The sequence below is a fragment of the Pungitius pungitius genome, chromosome 9, assembly GCF_949316345.1.
Source record: "Pungitius pungitius chromosome 9, fPunPun2.1, whole genome shotgun sequence".
NCBI lineage: Eukaryota > Metazoa > Chordata > Actinopteri > Perciformes > Gasterosteidae > Pungitius > Pungitius pungitius.
The window spans coordinates 5,489,384-5,515,393 of NC_084908.1; the positions used below are offsets into that span (position 1 = coordinate 5,489,384).

General features: G+C 49.1%; 1 protein-coding gene across 6 annotated transcripts in view; it reads right to left on the reverse strand.

Annotated features, from left to right (window-relative positions):
* Positions 1 to 6,603: 6,603 nt before the first annotated feature.
* Positions 6,604 to 26,010, reverse strand: part of slit2 (slit homolog 2 (Drosophila)) — a 64,379-nt gene continuing 44,972 nt past the window's right edge. The window contains exons 12-39 of one of the 6 annotated variants that reach the window (XM_062564412.1): positions 24,749 to 24,820; positions 24,417 to 24,560; positions 23,867 to 24,030; positions 23,553 to 23,576; positions 21,084 to 21,234; positions 20,915 to 20,989; positions 20,668 to 20,811; positions 20,333 to 20,476; positions 20,062 to 20,228; positions 19,825 to 19,957; positions 19,628 to 19,696; positions 19,328 to 19,399; positions 18,162 to 18,233; positions 18,009 to 18,080; positions 17,105 to 17,268; positions 15,757 to 15,881; positions 15,541 to 15,638; positions 14,207 to 14,346; positions 13,605 to 13,628; positions 12,172 to 12,265; positions 11,828 to 11,965; positions 11,226 to 11,466; positions 10,193 to 10,323; positions 9,955 to 10,109; positions 9,216 to 9,576; positions 8,606 to 8,820; positions 8,355 to 8,398; positions 7,301 to 7,542 (exon numbers count right to left, since the gene is read on the reverse strand). In XM_062564412.1, coding sequence (XP_062420396.1) covers positions 7,450 to 7,542; positions 8,355 to 8,398; positions 8,606 to 8,820; positions 9,216 to 9,576; positions 9,955 to 10,109; positions 10,193 to 10,323; positions 11,226 to 11,466; positions 11,828 to 11,965; positions 12,172 to 12,265; positions 13,605 to 13,628; positions 14,207 to 14,346; positions 15,541 to 15,638; positions 15,757 to 15,881; positions 17,105 to 17,268; positions 18,009 to 18,080; positions 18,162 to 18,233; positions 19,328 to 19,399; positions 19,628 to 19,696; positions 19,825 to 19,957; positions 20,062 to 20,228; positions 20,333 to 20,476; positions 20,668 to 20,811; positions 20,915 to 20,989; positions 21,084 to 21,234; positions 23,553 to 23,576; positions 23,867 to 24,030; positions 24,417 to 24,560; positions 24,749 to 24,820 — 3,526 coding nt within the window. In that variant the 3' untranslated portion in view covers positions 7,301 to 7,449. Of the gene's footprint in view, positions 7,543 to 8,354; positions 8,399 to 8,605; positions 8,821 to 9,215; positions 9,577 to 9,954; positions 10,110 to 10,192; positions 10,324 to 11,225; positions 11,467 to 11,827; positions 11,966 to 12,171; positions 12,266 to 13,604; positions 13,629 to 14,206; positions 14,347 to 15,540; positions 15,639 to 15,756; positions 15,882 to 17,104; positions 17,269 to 18,008; positions 18,081 to 18,161; positions 18,234 to 19,327; positions 19,400 to 19,627; positions 19,697 to 19,824; positions 19,958 to 20,061; positions 20,229 to 20,332; positions 20,477 to 20,667; positions 20,812 to 20,914; positions 20,990 to 21,083; positions 21,235 to 23,552; positions 23,577 to 23,866; positions 24,031 to 24,416; positions 24,561 to 24,748; positions 24,821 to 26,010 lie in introns of all 6 variants that reach the window. The other 5 variants (XM_062564410.1, XM_037471704.2, XM_062564411.1 and 2 more) reach the window with 5 other exon arrangements.

Below are 26,010 nucleotides of genomic sequence, written 5' to 3' on the forward strand. Positions count from 1 at the left end.
TCAAATATCGAACTGAATGAAAAATGTGCCTTCATAGTTTTTGACTAATGGCTTTGATTTGACTTTGCAGTTCCTTCTCCACTGATCCAGTTTGGGATGTCTGAAAGTCCTTATAATCCCTCACATTTGGGTGTCTTTGGGGACATGGGATCAGGTTGCTGCCTTGTTTTTCTGCAGTAATCCTGGTCCCTTGTCTTTGAATTAATAATAATAATATATGAAGGACACATGTAGTCCAATTTTGGCTCAATCATGCCTTTAAGCACACCACCCTTCTATGAATGATCCAAATCAAGCCTGAGAAGTGAACACTCTGTATTTATGAGTGTGTGTGATTTATTCATGAGTGTGTGTGTGTGTGTGTGTGTGTTCCCATCAATGAATCGGGTTCCAGCAGAAAGGTGAATCAGGTCGGATTAGATTAGCAAACCAGACACCACTGATAAAGAAAAAGGAGAAGCAGAAGGGTGTGTGTGTGTGTGTGTGTGTGTGTGTCTGTGCATGAACTATGAATAAAAGAGGGCAGAGATAAAACATGGGGATTTCAGTTAGAAATATGGGGGAATTACAGGTTCATAAACAATGAACTCCTTTATGTTGGGGGTAGCTTTTACTCTGAGCCAGTGGAAGTGCACCGTTTTAACGTTTAACTTTGACCCTGGAACTGGGTCGCTTAGCTTCTATCAAACCATGACAACTCAAACTGAGGGGAGAGGGACAGACCTTTTTATATAATTACTAAATTACAGATGTTAATAGCTCATTTTCAGATACATGCATCTTTTTCTTCTACTGCTCATTTTATATTATATTATGTTATATTAAGTTAACACATCAAGTCAATTTCATTCTCTCATGTATGACATTTTTTTTTTTTATTGTAGACTGTAACGTGTACTTCATGCTACTGTCGATGAATTCACTCAAACCATAAAACATCTATACTGTGACACACAGATGTGTATTCGGATCGAGACGATTCATCCTGCCTCACTGGAAAAGGTTGACGAAAACTCAAACAAATATGTCCGAGGGGTTTAAAGCAAACAGAAGCCGGGCTGATTTATCAAAAGACTTCGTCAACAAGAAGTCAGAGCAGAGCATGTGGCCGGAGCAGCTGGAAGGGCACAGCTGGCTGCCGCTTCTCATTGCTGCTGCCGCGTGGAGCAGCTGAATTATTTGTGAACGCTTCTAACAGTGTCCGTCTAGCCTCTAAAAATAGACCAGAGACACACACAGGGGAAAAGGAGAGCCGTTTCTGTTTGAGTCTCACGGGTCAGAAAACAATCCCGGATGCATCCGAGGGCAGGGTGCAATCCGCCAGCGGGACTCGGATACGGTCGGCTTAGTTGCGTTGAAGGATTTGAGATAAATAACATAAAATGAAAAGTTGTATTTGTGAAAGTACACTTTCACATTGTGATTTGTCAAGATAGAAAACTGTATTATGAAGAGCGATCCTCATTCAAAGAGTGTGACAACAAAACAAAACATTTTGGGTGAAACGCAAATTCCACCAGCTATTTTAGTCAATATTTCTATATATAATATTTTTCAGCAAAAGTAAAGATAACATCTACTAATAGTTTATGATCAACGTTCATCTTGGGTCAGCTTCACTACCATAACATAGTCATTGCTTCATAGAGGCTGACAAGTAAAGATCCAAAGCACAAAATCTTACGCTGATTTAAAAAATACAGAAAAAACATGTTTTTTTGTTTTCAAGACAAGGTTCACCCAAACTGACAAGCAGGACCATGAGAAAATAATCAGAGAAGAAACCAAGAGGCCCATGTAGCTGTGGAGGAGCTGCAATGATCCACAGTGAGGTGGAGAACTACTGGTGCCTGGGGCGGAGGTTCCTCTTCCAGCAGGACCCCAAACACAGAGCCAGAGCTCCGATGCAAGGGTTTGGATCAAAGCATGTCCATGTTTTAAAGGGGCCCGGTCCAGGCCTAAGCCCCAATGGCGAGACTAGAAAATAGTCTCCATCCCAACAGTCCTATTATTACAGTCGCTTGTAATGACGCTGCACACCAGCAGATGGAACTGTTAAACTGCATATTCCAATAAAATTATATTTAGCATTTTTTGTAAGCTTGTAAGTGTCCTAAGGCCACCCTCTGTATATATATTGTGAACCTGTATTACACATAAGCAGTCAGGGAGCGAGAGGTCGGACACATCTACAAACGACTAAAAAACAAGAAAAAACAGAGCCTGACATTGACATGACATTTCATTTGGAATTCTAATTTGAATAAAATACGTGTTTAATACTTGGATATCGTTTTATTTGTTTTATTGATGGAATAGAGACTGTCTCAACCTTGTGACACACCTGGCTCGCAGGTCTTTAAACAAATAAAAGGATATTCATTTTGTTTTACTCACCGATTGTCACGGTTTGGGTCTGCTCTGTCTTATTTTGTAGTTTTCATGTCTCTGGTGTTCCTGGGTAACTTCACTTCCTGCCTTGTCCTGTCTTCCCTTGTGATTGTCTGCCGTGCCTGATCGTTTCCACCTGTGTTCAATCACCTGCACCTCCCTTGTGTATTTAAGCCCTGTGAGTCCCTTGTCTGGTGTGGCGTCATTACATGTCAGCGTTCATGTGTCAAGTAAGTCAAGTCTGTTTCGTGTTTTCAAGTCTTCAAGTCCAGGTCCCTGTTTTTGTCTGTTTTGTTTTCTCCTCCTTCCTCCCTTTTTTGGTTGGAGCGATTTTGATTTTGAGTTTTGACTATTAAAGCCCTTTTATTTTTCATCAACTCTGCGTTTGAGTCCTCCCTCTTTGCCCTCGACCACGCCCCCCACCTGACAGAATGACGCCACCACCTAAGGACTCAGCAGGGTTTGACCCAAGAAATCCGTTTTTGGGAACTCGCCTGGCATTTGGGGACCCACACGGCACGCAGCTGGCTGCCCGGCGCAACGCCAACCCTGGCTCGAAAACAGGCTCCAGGCAGCGCCCCGGTCACCGCCCTCGCCGCTCTCCAGACCCAGGTTGGGCCTCGCCGATGGAGGCCAGCGTCCAGCCCCCAGTCCTCAGCGCACGCTGGAAACAGGTGCTGGAGCTGGCCGCCCGCCTCCAGGCCAGGTACGACCCCCACGCCCTGGACCTCCGCATTCGGCGGCAGCGACGGCGCCAACCACGCCCGTCTCCGCCCGAACCGGCCCCAAGACCCACGCCCCCAGCTCCAAGACCCACGCCCCCAGCTCCAAGACCCACGCCCCCAGCTCCAAGACCCACGCCCCCAGCTCCAAGACCCACGCCCCCAGCTCCAAGACCCACGCCCGTTCCGGCCCCCAGAGCCTCGCCTGTTCCGGCCCCCAGAGCCTCGCCTCCTCCCGTTCCGGCCCCCAGAGCCTCGCCTCCTCCCGTTCCGGCCCCCAGACTCCAGTCTCCGCCCGTTCCGGCCCCCAGACTCCAGTCTCCGCCCGTTCCGGCCCCCAGACTCCAGTCTCCGCCCGTTCCGGCCCCAAGACTCCAGTCTCCGCCCGTTCCGGCCCCAAGACTCCAGTCTCCGCCCGTTCCGGCCCCAAGACTCCAGTCTCCGCCCGTTCCGGCCCCAAGACTCCAGTCTCCGCCCGTTCCGGCCCCAAGACTCCAGTCTCCGCCCGTTCCGGCCCCAAGACTCCAGTCTCCGCCCGTTCCGGCCCCAAGACTCCAGTCTCCGCCCGTTCCGGCCCCAAGACTCCAGTCTCCAGCCCCGTCCCCACGGCCCCCGACCATGACCCCGTCCCCACGGCCCCCGACCATGACCCCGTCCCCACGGCCCCCGACCATGACCCCGTCCCCACGGCCCCCGACCATGACCCCGTCCCCACGGCCCCCGACCATGACCCCGTCCCCACGGCCCCCGACCATGACCCCGTCCCCACGGCCCCCGACCATCACCCCGTCCCCACGGCCCCCGACCATGACCCCTCCCTCCCACCCTCTTGGGACCGCCTGGAAGTCGGTCCTTGAAGGGGGGGTGGGGTCAGGGGTTGGGTCGGCGCCCCCGGCCACGACGACGCCGGAGCCGCACAGCTCGGCGCCCCCGGCCACGACGACGCCGGAGCCGCACAGCTCGGCGCCCCCGGCCACGACGACGCCGGAGCCGCACAGCTCGGCGCCCCACGCCACGACGACGCCGGAGCCGCACAGCTCGGCGCCCCACGCCACGACGACGCCGGAGCCGCACAGCTCGGCGCCCCACGCCACGACGACGCCGGAGCCGCACAGCTCGGCGCCCCACGCCACGACGACGCCGGAGCCGCACAGCTCGGCGCCCCCCGAGACCCTGAGGCCCGGCCGCCGACCCGGCAGACCCCCCGAGACCCTGAGGCCCGGCCGCCGACCCGGCAGACCCCCAGAGACCCTGAGGCCCGGCCGCCGACCCGGCAGACCCCCAGAGCACCCCACGCCCGGCCGCCGCCCCGGCAGGCCGCCGGACCATAGCTGTCGGGTCCCCACCCTCCCGCCCCTTGTCTGATTTTCATGGTTCTGCCCCCCTTTAGGACTGTCTGGAATTCGGTCCTTGAGGGGGGGGTTCTGTCACGGTTTGGGTCTGCTCTGTCTTATTTTGTAGTTTTCATGTCTCTGGTGTTCCTGGGTAACTTCACTTCTTGCCTTGTCCTGTCTTCCCTTGTGATTGTCTGCCGTGCCTGATCGTTTCCACCTGTGTTCAATCACCTGCACCTCCCTTGTGTATTTAAGCCCTGTGAGTCCCTTGTCTGGTGTGGCGTCATTACATGTCAGCGTTCATGTGTCAAGTAAGTCAAGTCTGTTTCGTGTTTTCAAGTCTTCAAGTCCAGGTCCCTGTTTTTGTCTGTTTTGTTTTCTCCTCCTTCCTCCCTTTTTTGGTTGGAGCGATTTTGATTTTGAGTTTTGACTATTAAAGCCCTTTTATTTTTCATCAACTCTGCGTTTGAGTCCTCCCTCTTTGCCCTCGACCACGCCCCCCACCTGACACCGATGATTTCTTATTTCTATTAACTAACTTTTCCTTCATTAACGTGTTTATCGTTCTTTTGACGGATCTGATGTCCTTATTGAAATTTCCTATCCAGAACCAGTACCCAGAGCGTGCTACACACAGCCACAAAACAAGCTGGCTAGCTCCCTTTTCTCAAAATTGAGGCCGTTTGTGCAGTGGGAAGTGAGTCTGACTTCAAAAATGTTAAACAAGACATTGAGTGTAAGCACACACTACCACTTAATAAAAAGCATTTAGTTTCATTCCTAACAGAATCTCATGAATAGACAATGAAATGCTTTGGACCGTCCCTCGATACCCTCTGACCTACGTACGCTGTCTATCATCAGATTAGTCCTTATCAATAAATACTAAATAAACAATAACCATTTAGTTTCTAGGACATGTAACTAAAACAGGATCAAATAGCACATTTTATGGGGACAATGCAGCTGCGGATTAATTCACGGCTGCCGCGCTAAATAGCAGCAATGGGATGTGTGGGATTAACTCGAATAAACTCGTGGATCAAAGAACATGTTTCTTATGGGTTTGGGACACGAATGAAGCTTCTGGCACAGAGGAGTAAATCACGCCTGGAGTTAAAGGGCTTTTTATCAACAACAAACCTACCAGCCTCGGCATTTTCTATCAGGACTAAACAGGTCTTGGGAGTTATGTGCATTCCTATTAAGGAAAGTGGAGGAGCGCACGAGTTGTCGGAATACAACAAAAAAAAGGCAAAATGCAATAAGTGTGAGGTAAATATTGTGTTTAATAAACAAACATCAGTCAGGGAACTGACATTAGTCTGGGGATGGAGAAGAAGGGAATATAAAGCACAATGCACATGTGTAGGAGGAGGAGGGGGGGGGGGGGGGGCGTATTTATCTGTTACACAAGGTGCCCCCGTACAGTAGGAGCAGGAAGTTCTATATAACATACAGATCAGGATCCAAGTCTACGGTACAAAAACTTAGCAGCAACATGTTAACATCAGAGACCGGGGGTTGGGGGGTGGGGGCTGGAGGGAAAGGGGAGGGGCTAACAAAGTAGTTTCATTTAGAAAAGTCACAGTATTCTTTAAGCATAAATTTGTTAAAAAGGTAAAAACAGCTCCTAAGCATCCTCTAGGGTCAATGCTACTCACGAGATTGTGTGTGTGAAATACATAGGTAGGGAAAGAAATGATCTATACATTTATACTCTAATATAAAGACCTTCTGGCAATGGCACAGTACAAACTCTCAGGAAAAAAATATACAATGTCTTCACGTCACATTTGCAGATTAAAATGTAACTATACGGTCTCTGGCAAGCACAATAGTTTCAGTGATCCCCCCCAAAAAACTTCTCTTCAACCAAAATAAAGGACACCATGTTGTTAGTTCAGCTATCTTGACAGATTATGTTTTTTTTTTAATACAAAAATAAGGACAAATATAAATTAATATATATTAAAAGAACCAGATTGATACATAAGGGGTCTACTGAATAAGTACAGGTATTTATGATACAATAAATACTTGTTGTTCATGACTTTGGGAGCGTGTGTGCAGATAAACAGAGACTGCTGTATCTAACCTTGCAGGTGTGTAATTCCTCTACATGTGAGAGCACTGTGTGTGTGTGCGTGTGTGTGTGTGTGTGTTGTTGTTGTTCAGTAGCTGTAAGGAATACCAGGAGTTTGAGCACAGCTGTGTGTGGGATCATGCACACAGTCTCCAGGAAGTCAACGGTGGTGGTTCCTCGTGTTGAAGGTTGTTGGTTTTTTTTTTGTTGTGTCTTTTTGTCCGCCATCTCCCGCGCTCTCGATGCAGTGCCTGCTAGCGGTGAGTCCGTGGTTCTACCAGTTAAGGTTACTCCTACAAACACACAACTCACAGACAGGAAGCAGGAAGTCTACAAGGACCGGCCTCACCGGGTGGGGGGGAACGCCGTCGGGGTCGTCGCGGCCGACAAAAGGGAAATAAGGAAAAAGTCAACTCTTGTCTGTTTTTTCTTCGTTTTTTTTGTTTTTTGTTCTCCACTTCATAATAAAAAATAAGTCTGTTTTTGTACTTTACAATACAATTCAACATCCCCACCGAGGAAGCATCAATCATCAGCCCAGTACTGACAAATAAAATAAACTCTTTTTTTTGTTGTTTCTCTTGTTTTTTTTTTGTTTTTTTTTGCCTTTTCTTTTTAAGGGTTTAAAAAAATAAAAAAGAACAGGGATGGTTGGGGCAGGGGGCCTGTGGGGGCTGAAGGGTTTTTTCTCAGAGAGGAAACCTTGGACATCAAGTAAGGTGGGCAAGAAGATACATCTGGAGGGGAGAGAATCATGAGGAACACTTTGTACAGCCACACTTGACAACCTTCTCCACTTCCTGGACAAAAGACGAGCCGTCGGTGCACTGGAAGGTGTATTTCCTGCGTTTGCTGCGGAGGGGGGTGCAGCAGGTGCCCTGTCCGTCTGCTCCCCCCGCGCAGCTCCCCCGGCACTCTAAGCGGGAGACCTTCTCCTGGGTTTGGCACGCCGCGTAGCCTTGCTGCCTCTGGTAGACATCTCGGACCCGTTCCCCTCGGCAGGCCACCTCTGCGGGCGCGAGGAGGGAAACGCAAAGGTTACGGGTTACCCGCAACGGGCGAGAGCCATGCAACGTCATTCAAAAGGGTCCATTGAGAGGACAGGACGAGGACATGGAAGGGAGACGGAGGATGGAGAGGAAACAATGAAAAAGAAACATTCTATTAACAAGAAAAGTGTTGGGAAATGTTGCTAAAAGAAATCTGCCAATTGAGTACAACGAGTGTGAAAACTATCAAAATAAAAGACTGACCTGAAAGAAGTGCCTTTCACCCCAGTGAAATCTAGTTTATCTTTACTCATGTAAATTAATATTGGGATATAATCAGTAAGTATTTTCATTCTAATTAAAATAAAGCGTTTGTCTGTCGTCTTCCTACGAGATCCAGCATCATTATTTCATTTACACTTGTAACATGTAAACAGACCTTTCAAAATAAACCGCCTGTATTGAAGCGTTTTACTTAAATGTAGGCAATAACCACGTAGTTAGTTTTCTAAAAAAGTCATTAATTGGATTAAAATGAATGAGATAAATGAACATTGACTGAAACAAATAGATGTAGTCTATCATACTCTGATACAAGCTGCCCCCAAAAGGATTGTTAATGTCAGATGAGATACAGACTCAGAAGACTCATTCTTAAACAAGATACTATGGTGATTCTTGTACTGCTGTGTGTAAATTGAAAGATGCCAAACTAAAAGAAAACAGCGTTCACCTCTCATTGCATGAGGCGACACCAGGTTGACGCGGTGGTTGGGAAAAAAAAAAAATAAGTAAAAAGGGGCGACAGTAAGACGTTATCAGGCAGTCTCACCTGAGTAACTCCCCGCGAGGGATTAGGAGGAAGCGCAGGAGAGGCTGAGTTTGAAAAAGCAACAGGTTAGAAGTGTTAAAGCAGAGACATTGATCACTGTTAGGCACACACACACACACAACTAATAGAAACAGCCGAGCTGAAGCTTAGAAGACAGGAGAAACCAGCTTTGCATTCAAAAGCGTAGGAGCATATGGTTATTATTCTGTGAGGAATATTAGTAATAACGGCCGACGTGTTTTCCTCCTCACCTTTGTCGCACACTTCTCCCGTGTAGCCGCCGTTGCACTCGCAGTAGGCCTTGCCCAGGCCCGACACTCTGCATCTGCCGTGTTTGCAGCGGGACGGGCTGCAGGGGTTGGCTGCGTCCTGGTCCGGCTCGTCGCACAGGACGCCTGCGAAGCCGGGCTGGCAGCGGCAGGAGTACGAGTACGAGTTGATCGGCAGGCAAGTGCCGTGGATGCACCTGCAGGGGGGGGGGGGGGGAGGAGGGGGAGAAAGGGTATAAAACCCTCCGCCAGGCTGTGCTCTTAACGCTCTCGACCCCGAAAACCCCGCCGGCGGGAATGAAAAGCGTGATCTCCTTAAAACCGCCTGGGAAACTCCCCAGTTTATCCCAGCAAGAAGCTTCAACTGACGTCATCATGGTCAGATCATTGATCATCGCGGTTTCCATTTCTCCGACGGTCATTGGGCGCATCATGTGACAAACACAAGAAGCATCCAGAACGACGCCTCAGATGATATAAAAAAAAAGCTGGTCCCGAGTAAGCTGTTTTAAAAGACTAGATCATATATATACAGTATATATATACTTAAATGGGGCGGTTTGACCCCCCCGGAGGCCGTGTCACCACTCACTTGTTGCCGTCGCAGGGGTTATTGACCTGCTGGTCGCACGCCGTTCCCGTCCAGCCCGGGTGGCAGGTGCAGGTGAAGCCGCGGTTCCCGGTCGGGTGGCAGTCTCCCTGGACGCAGGCCCCCCTCTGGCAGGGCTGGCAGCCCGCCTCCACCCCGTGGCCCAGCCATTCCCTGGCGGCGGGGTCGCCCCGCGCGGCCCCGGAGGTCAGAGCCCCCGCCCCCGGCCCGCCCCCCAGGTCCTGCAGCTTCCCGTTGATGTACAGGTTCCGGAGGCAGCCGTGGAAGCTGGTGCCGTTGCGTCCGCCCGAGCTATGCTGCAGGGACGAGAGGCCCCCGGAGGACGAGGCCCGTTCTGGCATACCTGGAAGAGGAAAGGATTACAGGGGGGGGGGGGGGGGGGGGGGGGACATCAGTACATGTTGTGGATGTCCTGATCTGCCGCGCGTGTTTCCTTTGTTATCTTAACCTGTGCTTGAGCTTCTCCAACACCCACATTTCCCTTCTGGGGAACAATAGAAACACATCTATTTGTGTTTTTATTTTTTATATTTTCATCATCAAAATGTGAATAAATAATTCATGAATGCAACATGACAACATGACAATTTGAGAAAAACGAAAAGGATTGCGATCAAACATGACTGACAATTTGACGTGAAGCTTTTTATTAAAGCATAATATTTGTAATAATATTACTGTTTCTAATATTAAACGAGATTGTCAGACACATGAGACTTACCTCCCACGTAGAGCGGAGAGTCTATGTTGAGTGTGGACTGTTTGCTGAGGGAGTTGATGGATTTGGGCGGACCGCCATCAATGGACAGCGACAGAGTCTGGTCCGATGCGACCAACTCCACAGCGTGGAAGCTGCCATCGTTCACCGTCTCCACACTGAGACACGGAGAGAGAGAGAGCATCTGCATCACCCGTCGTGGGGCTGTGAGCCCGACGTTTGTGCTTGTACGTGCGCGTACCTGTATATGGCGGAGGGGGGGTAGGAGCCCGTTTCGTAGCTGACCCTGAGGCGTCCCCTGTAGAGCTCCATGGCGATGTGGTCGTTGTCCCCTTTGTACAGTAGAACGCCGCTGTCCTCGTCCGTGGCAATCTGAAAGCACAGCGCGGGAATGGTCTACGTCATGAGATCTATAGAAACATGCATATCTTTGCCCTTCAAGGTGTAACCTGTTTCATGTAACCAACTAAATGCAGTTTGTGGTCCTCTTTTTGCTACATAAGAAAATTCGCACACACACACAACTGCAAAAAAACGCTATTGTATGCCTAGGGTTGATAAAGAATTACTGAACGATTAAAGAAGTTCAATATTTCAATACTCAATACTCTCTTTTAGCTCTGTTTTTGGTCTCTACCACCCCGCCATGCGTATGCTGCTCCAACATCTCCTCGGTTCTGTTGTTCAGCTGGAGGCAGAAGCCTCCTCACGCTGCTCTGAACATCATATCGTTCCTCCGTCTCCCGCCAAGGCTCCATCTTTATTTTAAACCCCTCCTTAACTGCCCTGGAAATGATGGTGTAATATTTTTACGGTCCTGCCCAAGTTTGATGCCTGTAATGGGATCTCGGAAAGTCCCAAACTTTCCTTCTCAGGCATGTTCTCCTGACACCAGTACTTCAGTGCTATTTTATTTAGATTCTTTCCCAGTTATGCTTTGAATTAAACAGGTTTTATTTCACCTAAATCATACTCTCTTCGCACATTCATATTTCACAACGTTTCACGACTTCACAGATTTGTGCTTAAAGCATCAAATATATTTGATAGAGCTGACCTACAGTGGTAAATCCAACTCTAAAACTACGGCTGGTGCTCTTCCAACTCCGTAGGGAATATAGCAGTCCAGCTGCCAAACATCCAGTGGTTCACTAACTGTGTCTTCCTGTCACGGGACACATTGCAAGTCGTGCACAGTGCGGTTCTCAGAGCCTCTCTTTTTTCCCCACAGAAAGACCAACAGTGTGCGATGGGCCCTGGCAGGAGGCCCTCACCTGCAGGCTGATGTTGGCCTCTGGCGACAGCAGCCCGGCGGGGAGCTGCAGGTAGGACTCGCGGTCGACGAAGTTGACGCTGACGAGCGTCTGGCAGCGCTCGCCCTCGTAGCCGTGGAGGCACTGGCAGCGCGGCTCTGCTCCCGTGACCACGCACTGGGCCCCGTTCAGGCAGTCGTGGTTGTCGCACTGGCTGGTGCGAGGGAGGACCATTGGGGGAGCGAACTCGCAGAATAAGCCGCTGCGACACACATTACATCATGGGGGTATGTTCATTACCAAAGTACGAGAAGTGTACAAGCAATGCTCTCAAAGTGTTTTCCATGCTTTCTATGGAGCAAAAATGTCACGTTATAATCATCTCATCAGTCTGGTGGACAGCTCTCAACTCTCACTTTACCCTGTAGCTACCTTGTTATCTCAGCTTACGTTGACTTTATCCTTGTTTTTTAATAATGTCATATTGTGGAGCTACAATCCAACATTTCAGGTAACGTAACTACATTGAATGGAAATATATGTGCATGGATGAAGAGTGAGTCGGAGAGAAAGAGACACTGATTTAGTGTTAAAATAGTACAAAGTATGCTTCAGCGCCTCACCTGTTTCCCTCCGCACACACGCACGTGTACCCGTTGACTGCGTCAATGCACAGGCCTCCGTTCTGACACTTGTTCTCCTCGCAGTCGTCATAATCCGTATCGCAGTGCTCCCCCACGTAGCCTGGAGTGCACTCGCACCTGCAATGTACACACACACACCACAAGAATGCATGTTGATGCTGGACTTGTATCCTAAAATTGAGCAGCAGTTATTTGGTTAAACACACAGACAACCTGAAAGGATATAAAAAGAGTAATATCACGTACAAGGAATCCTTTGCACGGGGTCCCAAATCAAACACATAGTGCTTATCTCTGTGTGCGTGTGTGCGTAGTCCACTCACTTGTATCCCCGAGGGGTCAAAATGCACTTTGAGTCGTGTTTGCATGGGTCCAGCTCTGGGGCGCAGAAATCCAGCTTTTCTTCACACAGCTCCCCTGCGAACAAACACACACGGACATGCACACACACTTTTTCAATACTTCGCATATTGTTGGCAAAAATAACAAATAGATGACAAAGGGAAATCCATATTTAAAACACCTGAATATTTGTTGGTGCATCTCGGTATGATTGAGCATCTCCATGTGTACATGCAGAACCGCGGGGCCCAGGAGTGTGTGTGTGTGTCTGTGGGAGTCTAATGATGGATGGCTCTCTGACCAACACAGTGGTCTGATAAATGATCTCTTCTCTGGGAGTGTCATATTCCTGATAATATCCCCAGCGTTCCTGCGACTCGGAGCGAACCGCTGATGAGGCATCGGGGAATAAAGCAATACTCCGGACAGGACAGCGCCCACCGGGAATAATCACATGGTCGCCGGGGAAACGATGGGAGATTCATGTTTTTTGGTGTTTAACCTAACGTGCTAAAGAAGCATTAGTATGAGCCTAGTTTTTCTCAATGGGACTGTGATGGCTTTGGATTGTATCTGTAAATGGCTTAATTTAAGAAGAGCTCTTTAAGGGAACTCACCGGTTTCCTTAAAGGACCCATATGCCCATTTTACCACAAGTTGTTATGGTTCTTCAAGCCAGCAGGGGGCGACTCTTCTGGTTGCAAAAAGAAGTCTGATTGTATGGAGGCCTGAGAAAATAACTCTTCTTCACTCTTGATTAATTCCCTCTGTAAACATTGTGTTTATGGTCTCAATCTGTAGTTTCAATTCTTCTTTGATACATCACAATGTTCATTTAGTTAATGATGGTCTTTTTAGAGTCAAATGCTTGAGGGCGGATGTACTATGATTGACAGGTTGCCTTCTTTTTGGCCCCTGGCTTACCAACATCACTCCCTAGATGAAGACTTTGGTCCAAAGCAAATACTCATGTCCTCTGTGAGTTGACTTTTATTTGTGATCTGTTTAAAAAAAAAAAAGTATTCTAGTGGAACTAATGCTTGGCAGGTAGAAAGCTGGAACACAAACTAGATCCTAGAATATCATGGGCCTTCTCCTCTGATGTCAAAATGATAACCTGGAATGTTATGGCACAATATTTACCTTTGGCCTTAGAAAAAAAAGTGTACACATCAAGCAGCGAGCAGAGCAACCCCAGATGTCTGAGAGGATGGATTACAAACTTTGAACAGGGAGGACATGCACTGCTAACATGGAGCATAACCGCATAACAGTGTGTTTAATCTGTGGCTCTGCAGAGCGACGTTACTGGGGAGCGTGGATAAAGCACAGGAAATGAGGGAAGGAAGGAAAGGATCGAAGGACGGAAGATAGGAGAGGGGGAAAGGAAGGACAGAGAGAAGACCAGACTAACCTCTCTCCACATCATTGGTAGCAGCTGCAACCGCACACACACACACACACACACACACACACACACACACACACACACACACAAAAACACACACAGACCAAAGATGATAGAAAGCAGAGTGAGACGAGGAAACGGACACAGCGAAACACAGCGAGAGAGAACGCGGCCACAAAGCACAGCAGTCAGAGATGATTGGCACAGTGCGAGAGCAGACAAACAAGCTGCAGCACAGATTCCTGCAGTTTATTACTGTGAAAAGCTTCGGGAGTGGAAGTGCCATTGATTGTTCTCATGGACAATGTACCGTGACTCACACATGGAGCACTGCTAGCACAGCTCGAATGACCCCGGTTAGAAAACATCCGCTTCACTGAGAAAACGTACTAAACTAAGTCCAACAGGCCGGTGTGAAGCAAAAACACACCGCGGCTCAAACCCCGGAGTCGTCTCTGTCTCTAAGGTTACCTGCATAAAGGTGTCTTCCTTTTTTGTCCCCATTAAGATATGGTACGATAGTGTAATTCTGGTGACATCGGGCCTCCCCCCCCCCACCCCCCCCCCCCCGGCGCGTTGACCCGGGAGCAGAGGGCGCGGAGCCTTACCTGTGTACTCCGGGGAGCACATGCACGTGTAGTTGTTGATTCCGTCCACACAGGTGGAGTTGTTCTCGCAGTCGTTGTCCTCGCAGTCGTCAAAGTTGATCTCGCACGAGTCGCCCTCGAAGCCCTCTGCACACACACACCTTAAAACACCCCCCCCCACACACGCACCTGTGAGCACGGTATCGAAAGACACAATGTTGTGCACAAAGAAATGTCGTCAACAGTTATCATTGGCGCCTTTCATCGACCCACAACACACACACGCACACACACACATGCACACAAACCCTCGAAACAGCAGTGTCAGCCCCATCTACATATCCCCAGTAGAGAGTCATTATTCTGTTAATGTAAGCGTGCCTCAACTCTGTAACTAGTACTCACTCACACTCACACACACACACACACACACTAATAAAGAGCCCCTTTGCAGCATTAATATCTCATCACGTAGTCAACGACAGCTCTCCACGATGAATATTCCACCCTCTGCGGTGTGGCGATGGAGGGGAAGACGGATGAGACAACACAACAGGGACAGCAGAGAGTCGGCAAAGAGAGAGGGAGACGGGGGGGGGGGGGGGGGGGGGGTCTGATGGAGTGTTTGGTGCAGGGAGGCGTCAGCTCCCCCCCCCCTCTCGCTGTGTCACCTCAACGGCTCGGCGTCCTCGTTAGAACAAGAACGGGGGAACGGACGTATCGTCACACAGATGCTTATTAAACCGATGCCATGCGGGTTCACTGTTTATCCCTATCGAGCTTCTGAGGTCTGCCTTATTTTGCTAAACATAACATAATGTCATTTTTTACAGTCCGGATTCTTCTTTTTCCTCTGGCAGCTGTGTCTATACTTTGGGTCAGTTACGATAACAATTTACTCACCAATTTACTCATGGCTGTGAACCGACGATGCAGCGAAACCCTGAGAAATCATGTCCTTTGTCGGCTGATCGGTCATTTAGAACGAGCAGCGAATCAAGGACAGCCACGTAGACGTAGCGTTATAACAGACCGCTCGGCTGACAGTTCAAAGGTTAAAAAGGGGCCTTTTCGGGTAATTTTGCATCATACTTTCTTTTAGTTGCAGGAGTCATGAGTGTCAGGTTTAAGAAACGAAGGGTCAAACCTCCCCCAGAGCCCCCAGGTAAGTGGAGTGGGTCACAGACACGGGTCAAACATATTGGATTCTTCCTTCATTAAATCATCCGGGGTTTTTTTCTCCAGACTTTAGAAACCTCCCCCAAGACCCACAGAAGACGTGGTATAGTATAGAATCAAAGAAGTTTAGCAGCACACGAGTCATCTGATACGAAGAAAAACGATCAGAATCTCACCAAAAGTTGCTCCCTTCTCCTTCCTTCAGGTGGCAAGTGCCGCCATTCTGGCACGGGTTCCCGATGCAGGCGTGGATGGGCTCCTCGCAGTTTTGTCCCTACAGGCGCAGAAACACAAACACTGAGCGCTCTCTCAAAGACAGGATCTGCAAGCGCACTGCGCCCCCCCTCCCCCCCCCCCCCCCCCCCCCCGTGGGCCCCCCCGGGGTGCGTCACCTTGAACCCGTAGGGGCAGCTGCAGCGGTAGTAGTGCACCGGGTCGTTGGAGCAGGTGCCGTCGTTTGTGCAGGGGTTGGACAGACAGGGCTCGCACTTGGCCTGGATGCTCACGTCTACTGGACCTGCACAACGCAGTCGCACACACACACACACACACACACACACACAGACACACACACACCAAAGAGAGGAATAGCTTTATACAAGGTTCTGTATTTGGGGGGGTGGGGGTAAGACGAGTCAGAACAAAGGGGGGGACGTACACACAGATGTGGATGTGCATCCTCAGGGGCCTGCATGAAACCACTAGTCATCTCCATAGAAAAGGTGCTTGCTTTCTTTGAAGTTCTGAAATAGCGATAATGAAATCTGGCTTACGGCTTGATGAGAAAAATATTCTGATTTGTAAGAAAAATAAATGAATATCGCCCAATGTAGTGCACATCTTTCCCATTCGGTACACATGACATCCATAACAACTTAGGTTTCCCCCTTTGTTCATTATGAGGGACTTTTTCCTGTGCCGATGTGATGGTTTCGGGACAAAGGATGTCACATGTCTACAGACTGTAAAGCCCTTTGAGGCCTTTTATTCTGTGCTTTTTGTGGCATACAAAATAAAATAAATTGAATAAAAAACTGTAACATAAGGTATACACTTTAAAATAAAAAGTAAATTGTACTATTAGATATTCTTAGCAGGGCCATGACATGCACGGGGACTCACACGTGTTCCCACACTCAATGACGGAAAATGAAAGTATAACAATGGTAGGAACATTCAGGACATCAGGGCTGTGGGAGGAGGAGCGGATCGGATGGGCCGGGGCTCAGGAGGACGAGGAGGACTGTCTCGGGAGGAGCTGGGGGAGAGTACGGGGGGGGCGGGGGGGCTGAGGGCTGAGGACTGAGGACGAGGACGCAATCGGGCTACTTTACCTGGCACCAGGAAACCACAAGGCCCAGGGACTTCTACAGTGCAGTCAGTTAGATTAGGTTAAAGATTAGAGTTAATGTGATGTAATGAGGTTTAAAGGTTCAACAGTCAGCTGCACTTTGCAGTATGAGGAGTTACAGCTACGAGCAACTGGTAGGTACTTGAGGTATTGAATATAAACTACTAAAGTCTGGATGTCGACCAGTGAAAACAACACTGTTCATAAAATGATGTACTAACCAAAAAATGCAGCATTGCAAAATGAAGAAAAAACTAAAACAACATAAAAAAACAACTTGTGGGCTCCTCTGGGAGTCTTCCAGTCTCTCTGTGTGTGCGCCTGCGTGTGCTTTTGCTTTCGGACTCCTGCTAAAGTGCATATGTGCGCTCAACGCGGCGTCTTTTCACCTGTGCAAGTGAACTTCTTGGACGGCGTGGTGAGCAGCAGTTTGTCCGCCATGTCGCCGGGCCCGGAGCAGCGCGCGATGCCGGGCTCCTTGTAGCCGCTCTTCACCCAGTCGGACAGCCACTGCATGTGGCAGTCACAGTGCAGGGGGTTGGCCCCCAGCGCCCTGCCAGCCGGGGGGTAGAGAGAGAGAGAGAGAGAGGGGGGTGGGGGGGGGAACAATGTTCACTTGGGGCAGCAGGAGGGAAGCTTTTCTCATTTTAGGGACGCAGAGCTGAACAGGAGGAGTCTGAATGACCTCCGGGCTTCGTTGTGCGGCCCTGTGGATTCGAGCTGTAGATAACCGGAGGGTCTCTTTCTGGCGCCAGCGCTAGGGAGCATAAACCACGTTGGCTGGAGCATTGATCCAGGCCGAGCAAAGGAAGCTGCGCTTGGATGAGCTCATTAGCATCATCTGCCTTAATAGTGCTCCGCATCGATTATCTGCAGCGTGGCTCCCCTCTGATTCTTAAATCCTCCTTGTCCTCTCGCCAGCGCCGCGTTCAGGGCCCGACCGGCGCCCCGCCGATAGCTTCAGTCGCTAGAATCATTTTATAATTTGGGGTAAATTGTAAATGTACGAAGAGGAAGAAAGGATTTCCCAGGCTAGCTAGAGACATGACGGAACATAACAAAGCAGCAGTCTGTCACCAGCGCTATCCGTGATGCAACGAAGCGTCATCGCTGCAGAGGGCTGCGACATAAATTTCAGTAAAGGGAAGAGCAAACGAAGCAGTCCATAGTTCCTCAGTTAGGGCATTGAATTGTTCCAGGCTGTTTTTCAGCAAATCAATTCCTTATTTAGCAAAGCTACAAAAACAAGTAAAGCAATAAGTGTGTGTGTGTGTGTGTGTGTGTATTACTCACAGGTGGGAGAGGGACGACAGGTCTTTGAAAGCACCCTCCGGAATCAGTGATATGTCATTGCCGTGGAGAGACCTGGGACAGGGGACAAGAGGAAGAGGATGAGCGAGGAAGAGGGTCACAGAGAAGAAGAGAAGAGCGATGCTGAATACTCACAGCAGACGCAGCGACTTGAGTCCATCGAACGCCCTCACTGGGATGCACCGCAGGCGGTTATAGCTCAGGATTCTTTACACACACAATAAACATGTTGGCACGGAGACAGATGCACACTTTGCTTTAATGCAACAGAGCACAAGCTTGTTTATATCCACAAACCAATGAGCAGAGCAACAGAGCAAACATTCACACACATACACACACACACACATACACACAGTCACAGCCATTTTATCCCACTTTGCAGCATACATGCATCACACACGCACACAAACACACACACACACACATGCAAGTATCAATATCTTGCACTGAAAGTAGGAATTCCTTTACGCACTGTTGATAAGATATTATGTTGATTTGTTCCGTTTCTGAGTAAATTGAATCTACAGTAACGACACACTACATTAAACTAAATCTGGCAATCTGAAACCAAACGTATTCTTGTGTTGCAGATAAAAGGTCAACCTCGGGCTGTGGAGGAGGAGACCAATAAAAAGGGCCTTCAACTAGCATTCTTTTGAACGGCCTTAAGGTTCTGACTCCTCTGCTTGTAATATTACATTACATTATATGTAATATTACAATAAGTAGTCTGATTGTATAGAAGTCAATAAGATGAATTTATTCCCTCAGTAAACATTATGTTACGTTAACATGAGTTTTATAGCCTCAATCTCTAGGTTCAAGTCTTCTTTAATACACCATGATGTTCATTTAGAATCAAATAGACCATAAAGGAGGGTATGCTTTGCGGTGGGGCTACTGTGATTGACAGGTGCCTACCGTGGCGACGTCTCCAAAAGCTGTTTGTGTTTTTGCCTTAGAAACCTAACATTCTGTTTGCCTAACAATCTCTTATTCAGAGCTCCACCCTCCCGTGTTACTTTTGGGTTGCAAAAAGCGAAACCTCCGCTTGCTTTGTGGTTTTAAACAATGCTGTTCTCTTTGCTAACAGTGGAGTGAAAATAAAGCATCATTCGTGGGCTCCCATGAGTTACCTGCTGTGTGGTATCCCACATGCAGCACTCGTGCACGACTATACAACATAATATAGGATCGGAAATGATTGCTTTTCTTTTGTCAAAGGTGTCTTCTGAATATTTGTGGAATACACACACACACACACACACACACAGGGACTGATGTAAAGCCAAACTCACAGAGTAAGCAGCTCGGACATGTTACTGAGGCTGTGGTTGGACAACGTGCTGATCTGGTTGTTACTCAAATCACTGAAAAAGAAACAATAGCAGATACATGAAACACACGCAGGCAGCACTGTCCACCCAGGCATGGACAAATGCACACACACACACACACACACACACACACACAAACCATGTGCATCACAGTGTCACGCCCACATGCGGGCCAAATCCATTCATATGAGAGTGACACACGCAGAGCTCTTTAGTGTCAGGCTGACAGAGCGAAAGCCTTCTTTTCCGTTTGAGACTCACATGAGCGTTAAATGTTTGTAATCAGAGAGCTCGGCGGGAACCTGGGTGAAGTGGTTACCATCCAGATACCTGAGAGACAAACAGAGAGACGGAGGAGTCTTGTGAAATACACACTGGAGGACGGGGAAGGAGAACCAGAGGGAGGCTCATTTAACCGAGAGCGTCCGGTGTGACGGCCACCGCGGCGTCTCACTCACAGCTCGGTGGTCTCTTTGGGGAGGCCTTTGGGCAGCGTGGTGAGGCCCTTGTTGCTGCAGCGCACCACGGTGTCCAGGCAGGAACACTCGGCGGGACACCTCAGCACCGGCGAGCAGCTGTTGTCGTCGTTCCCTGCGACGCGGGGGGGACAGAGAAGGCGTGGGTTTAAAGGGGCGAAGAAGGACGTCTCGGCTGCAGGTGCCGCAGAAGGAGCGTTTCAGTCCGCTCCGTCTCACCGTCTTCACACGCGAAGTCCTGGACGGCCACGTCCTGGATGGGGATCTCCTTTAGGAAGTATGGGCTCTGGCAGCGAGGGTTGCCGGTGACGATGCGCTTTCTCCTCAGCCAGTCTCCGAGCCAGGCCAGGTGACAGTTACAGTTGAAGGGGTTGGCCAGAAGGTTTCTAGAGAAACAAGGGAGGCGATGAAGGCTTTTCTGGGGTAAACCTTTTGTGTCTCTTTTGTACATTAGTAATGTGTGTGTGTGTGCGTGTGTGCGCGCGCTCACAGTGTGGACAGGGAGTGCAGCGTGTCGAAGGCTCCGGGGTTCATGGAGGTGATCTGGTTGTCGTAGAGCGACAGGAGACGCACTGAGCTCAGGCCCACAAAGCTGCTGTTACTCACACAGCTGATACGGTTGCTCCTCAGCATACTGCTCAGACACACACACACACACACACACACACACACACAGACAGGCACAAACAATTCAATATAACTGTCACAGTCACAGAATGTGAAATGTACAAGAATATTGAATGCATATTAGGTATGATAATGTCTCTAAATGTGCATTGGAGTAACTGCGTGTGTGTGTGTGTGTGTGTGTGTGTGTGTACCCACAGTGTGCGCAGGCCGCTCAGTCCCTTCAGCATGCGGTGGTGTACGTTCTCCAGCCGGTTGGAGGTAAGAATCAACTCATTGACGCCCGAGGCTCCCTCGAAGGACCCCTCCTCTATGTCGCTGATGCGGTTGTTGCTCAGGTTACTGCGTGAGGGAGAAGAAGGGAAGAGATGTAATGGGTTCATCCAACTTTGTGACCCAGGTGGCCTTTTTCGCTCTGGTCACGTGTACAACATGTCTGCCTCACATCTTCCTCAGCTGAGGCAACTTCTTAAAGATGCCCGTCGCCTCCAGCACGGTGAATTCGTTGTTGTTGAGGCGCCTGGGAGCGGAGAGAGGAGAAGAGGGGGGGGGGGGGGGGTCAGAGGACTACCGTGGGGACAGGGGAGATAAAGGCCAGCAGAACCGGGACTCACAGCTCGGCCGTGTACTGGGGGACGTGGTCCGGTATCTTGGTGAGCTTCTGGTTGGAGCAGTCCACCGTGGTGCCCTCACAGCGGCACTTTTCGGGGCAGGCCAAGTCGGCGAAGCAGTCCCCTCCTAGCTTACTGCGGTAATCCTCAGTACCTGGTCGCGACCACAAGCACAAGGTCACCGCCGGAGTCACTGACAACCCCCCCCCAGCGCTCGCTGGTAGTGGTCCCGGAGAGGTTTCGGGATACGATGGACAGAATTTGGACATGGGCTGCCGATGTTTGGACGGGTGATGTTAACATTGGACCAAACCTTGGTGATTATGATGCAACATTAGTGCATTACTTCAATCTGTATCACAAGGCCTAATAAGCGCTGAGCTCAGGAGACACACAAAGTAAGCGCTAGTGTTCAAAAGCATCAACAGTTAGATCCCAGAATGCGCACACACACACACACACACACACACACAAACGACACACAAGGGGGACGGGGGATTGCTGTCTCTTGCGTCTTGGCCATGCTGTGGGGTTTGGCAGGGCCGTTCCATGGTGCTTGACAGAACCATGTTCTACTATAGGAACCGGTCAGACACATGGTTAGATCAAGCACAAAGGAACAACCTGCTGACTGACTGCTCCTCCGCTGGAACACAGGGGGGGGGGGGGGGGGAGGAAAGAAGGGGGAGGATGAGGTAGAGGACAAGGAAAGCCGGGGTGTGGGGTGGGGTGAGAAGGAGGAGAGAAAGGGGAGAATGTGAAGAGGAGGACGAGGATGAGGATATGATGGTGAGATGAGGAGGAGAGGACAGAGATGGAAGAGGAGAGGAGAGGGAAACACGTCAGCTCAAAATGGAGAGAGAGGAGGAGCGGTAACAAAGGAGGAGGAGACGAGGGTGGGGAGGACAGGAAGCTCCCTGGGAAGTAGACTGGAACATCTAGAGACCTCTAAACTCAGACACAACACAGGAGAGACGGAGCAGAGAGGCAGCTACGGAGGAGTGGGAGGAGAGGTACAGCAGCACTGAAAGCAAGAGAAGCCCTGACTTCGACACACACACACACACACACACACATAGACAGACACATAAATATTCTTTATTCATCCTATGGGGGAAATTTGTGAAATCATCACGGAAAGTAAAAAGACTCGATGGCATTGTATGAATATCCGTATCGTCGTTGTTTGTATACGTACAAGAGGAATCACAGAGTGGGAAGGGTCAAAGGTCACTGCGGGAGGTTAGAGGTGAAAAGTCAGAGGCCAGCTCAGGGGGAAGGAGAGGAGCGGGGTTCGGGTTCGGTGCTGACGCGAGAGTGGTGTGTGTGTGTGTGTGTGTGTGAGTGCGTGTGTGTGTGTGTTTGCTACTTACAGCCGACATGGTGTACTCCTGAGTGTGTGAGAGAGGCAGTAGGAGAGAGAAGAAGGGATTTCACTCGTTTGTTTGAAAGGCAAAGGGATGGAGGGAGGAAAGAAATGCTGCAATATTTCTGTATTCAGTCCTCAGCCAGTGGTTCTTTTAAAAGGGTAATGACTCGTGAAAGGTGAGAATCGTGCCGGCACAGCAGGACATTTGTTTCAGGGGGGGGGGTGCTTTCATCCCGGACCACTTTGCTCGGAGCACGTCTGGTTCCAACTCGTTTTTAGGGACGAAAAAAGCACTCTTAACCCTCATGAAACACCTCTCTTTGCTTTGTGCACTCTCCTACATCTTCAATCCTCACCAAATAGATGGAGGCATTAAAGAGAAAAACAAAAGCCTCTAAAATAGGGGACGTGGTGCAAAACAAACTTCCAGATGTGTCGATCCGAGGCGCGATACGCATATTGTACCACGAAATAAAGCAAACATTCTTAAATTATTCAGCTTCGCCGCGTTTGTACTGTCTGGTGCTTTGAAACCTCTGCCTAACCCCCCGGTGAGTTAAATACTGCAGTGAACACACACACACACACACACGAGGCCTCCGCAGCGAGCTGCTGTGGTAACGACCGCCTTCAGCCCTGCTACTGATCTCGTGCGCACGGCTGATTTACATACTTCTCAGCGCCCCTCTGAGCGCGGCGACTCGTGACCTTTTTTTCATGTTCCGCGGTGGGCGAAGAACAGATGCAGGCGATGCTGGTCGGAGGCAAGTAGCCACAATCACCGTTTATCCATGTAGAAATATGTTCTATCAGTGGTAACATCTGCAAGTCTCTCGTCTGTCCATTACGATGGCCCGTTCATCCGATTGTTGTTCTTGACTTCTATCGTCAAGGTTACGGTGAAAAAGTGCATGGAAGGGAGTGTGGTCATCTGGCGCCAGGTTGGATGCGATGCAACGTGACAATCATTAAAATAAATTGTCGTGGCATTCAAGAGGTTGTCAGTGCAAGCAGTCACACTGGTGTTGGGAGTGTGCAGCATCCGCAGTGATGGACCAAACGGTGCAACACACACACACACACACATGCTCAATGTACAATACCTGGGATGAAATACTGTTCTCTAGCTAATGGAGAGACAGAGAGAGTAAAAGTCAACAACAAAATAGCAAAAGGCCAAAACAGTACTCACTGAGTGTGTGTGTGTGTGTTTGTGTGTGTGTCAGGACAAGCGAGGGAGAGAAAGAGAGAGAGAGAGCGAGAGACTGCTGAGGTTAGTAAAGAAAGGCCGAGGGAAAAGCCCAGCAGGGAGACACAGAATGAGAGCTGGAGGATCCTTACAGCGTGGACGTGTGCGTGGGACGGGGGGGGAGAGCGGCGGCCTCGCGGCGACCACGCGGGCGGCCCGGTTCTCTACCTGAGCAGCGGAACTTCTTGCTCTTGATCTGCCCGATGCGCTTGTTGGCGAGCCGCCGGGGGCTGGTGCAGCGGGCGCCGCTCGTCTCGATGGGGTTGTCCTGCAGGTAGTCTGCCAGCCACTTCAGGTGGCAGTCGCAGATGAACGGGTTCTGGGCTAAGTGACTGACACACAATGACACATGGAAGTAAGTTGTCAGAACAACATATATTTGTGAGTAATTTATTGGTCAGACAAATTATTTTAGACTCTAAATACTTCCTTCTTGACTGACCCATTAATGCCAAAATAAAATTATTATGATTATTTTATCAGTACTCACTTTCAAATAGTCATTTCTGTAAAAAGCCATTGAACTGAGCCAAAAAAGAAAATAGACGCGGACGCTGTTATGAATTATGGGAGATGTTTTGTGCTACATTATTTAGAAAATATAATAGATGTTTGTTTACGACCACGTTTGTGAAGTTATGATGATTGCCAGCTGCTGCTCCAAATTTCACACCCCTTTGGGGGCTACGTGTGTGTGTGTGTGTGTGTGTGTGCTCACAGTGTTTGTATGGCTCTAAGTGATGAGAAGGTCCCCTTGGCGATGGTCTGGAGCTTGTTGTCGTACAGCGAGAGCAGATTGAGGTTGTGGAGGTCCTGGAATGCGTCCACACGCAGGCACGCTATCTTATTAGCATTCAGCAACCTGCAAGGAGGAGGAAATGTCACAGGTCACGGCTTTCCATCACCACGCCTCTGCACTACGGGGACAATGCTTTTTTTTTTAGCAGGATATCAATGATGCGCCAACTTTCTTTTTTTGTGTGTGTGTGTGTGTGTGTGTGTGGGTGTATGTGTGTTTGTGTGTGTGTGTGTGTGTGTGTGCCTACTCACAACAGCTGCAGAGAAAACAGTCCCTCAAACAGTGCTTTGGAGATCTCGGTGATCTTATTCCCATACAGAACCCTGTGGAGCACAAACACTGCAGTAATAAGTTATGAACGTTACTGTTACTGACGGGAACACTTGCAAAGCTCAAAATTCAAATGAATGCAGTGAGCCATTGAATGCTGCGTTGATGTCGTCCTGTGGAGAACAAACTCACATCACAAGTCAGCATACTAATAATCCTAACCAGTACGTCTCATGAGTTCACTTTACAGTTCCATCAAAGTCCTTATTCTTAAATGAACCTCTGCATTTAAAGATACAAATCTTCATGTGTAAATGTTTATTTAATGCAGCCTTTATTTTACTTGAAACGAGCAGAACTTTATTCATCTTTGATTATGTATCATTAAAAAGGCAGATTAATGTTAAAAGCCAGATTCATGTTAATAATAATGTTTAGCTACTCTAAATCATAGAGAGCAACACTTTGTTTGAAAAAACAAAGGACATTCAGTACAAAATGTCACAGTAACAAAACACCTCCATCAATCTGCCTCTGGGGGGGTATGGGGGGGCTGCCTTTTTATAAATACACAAAACATGTCCAGGCTGAGGGCGACCAATGCCTCGCATAGCGAATACCACACACACACACACACACACGCACACTCACAGGCGCACTGGGAGAGCTATCAGTCATCTTAACGCTCCAGCTGTGTATTTAGGAAGCCTAAAGACACGTGTTTCAGATTGTGCTGAGTGGCCTTCCCTGAGAGACCTGAGGTTGAGAAACGCAAGATGCGGTGAAGTGGACGCCTCATTTACGTCCAACACACACACACACACACACACACACAGCGGCACAGAATCGATGCTCATTTACGCCCCCTGTACCGAACCCTGACATAAGCACACAGCGTTTAACGCGGCGCTTTTGGTGTGTCAGCATGGACGTGTGTCCCATTCTCTCAGTGCCGAATGTGTAACGAGGTGGCAGAAGCCTCCATTCAGCAGTTCAGCATTTATGAATTATTGACTTTGGAGGGATGGGACCTTAATATAACTCCTGCGTGAAATAACTCGGCGTCCCTCACTGCCTCTCCTGCTCTTCCTCTCGCGCTTCACACGCAAAGTAGACGCTGGCCCACAGAACCGGCCTCCTCCTCAACGGCTTCATTACCGGGGAAATGTTACGGCAAGATTGAAGGAGTGATGCAACTTTTGAAAATAAAAACACAGGGCTAACTTATAAAAGAGAATGGTTT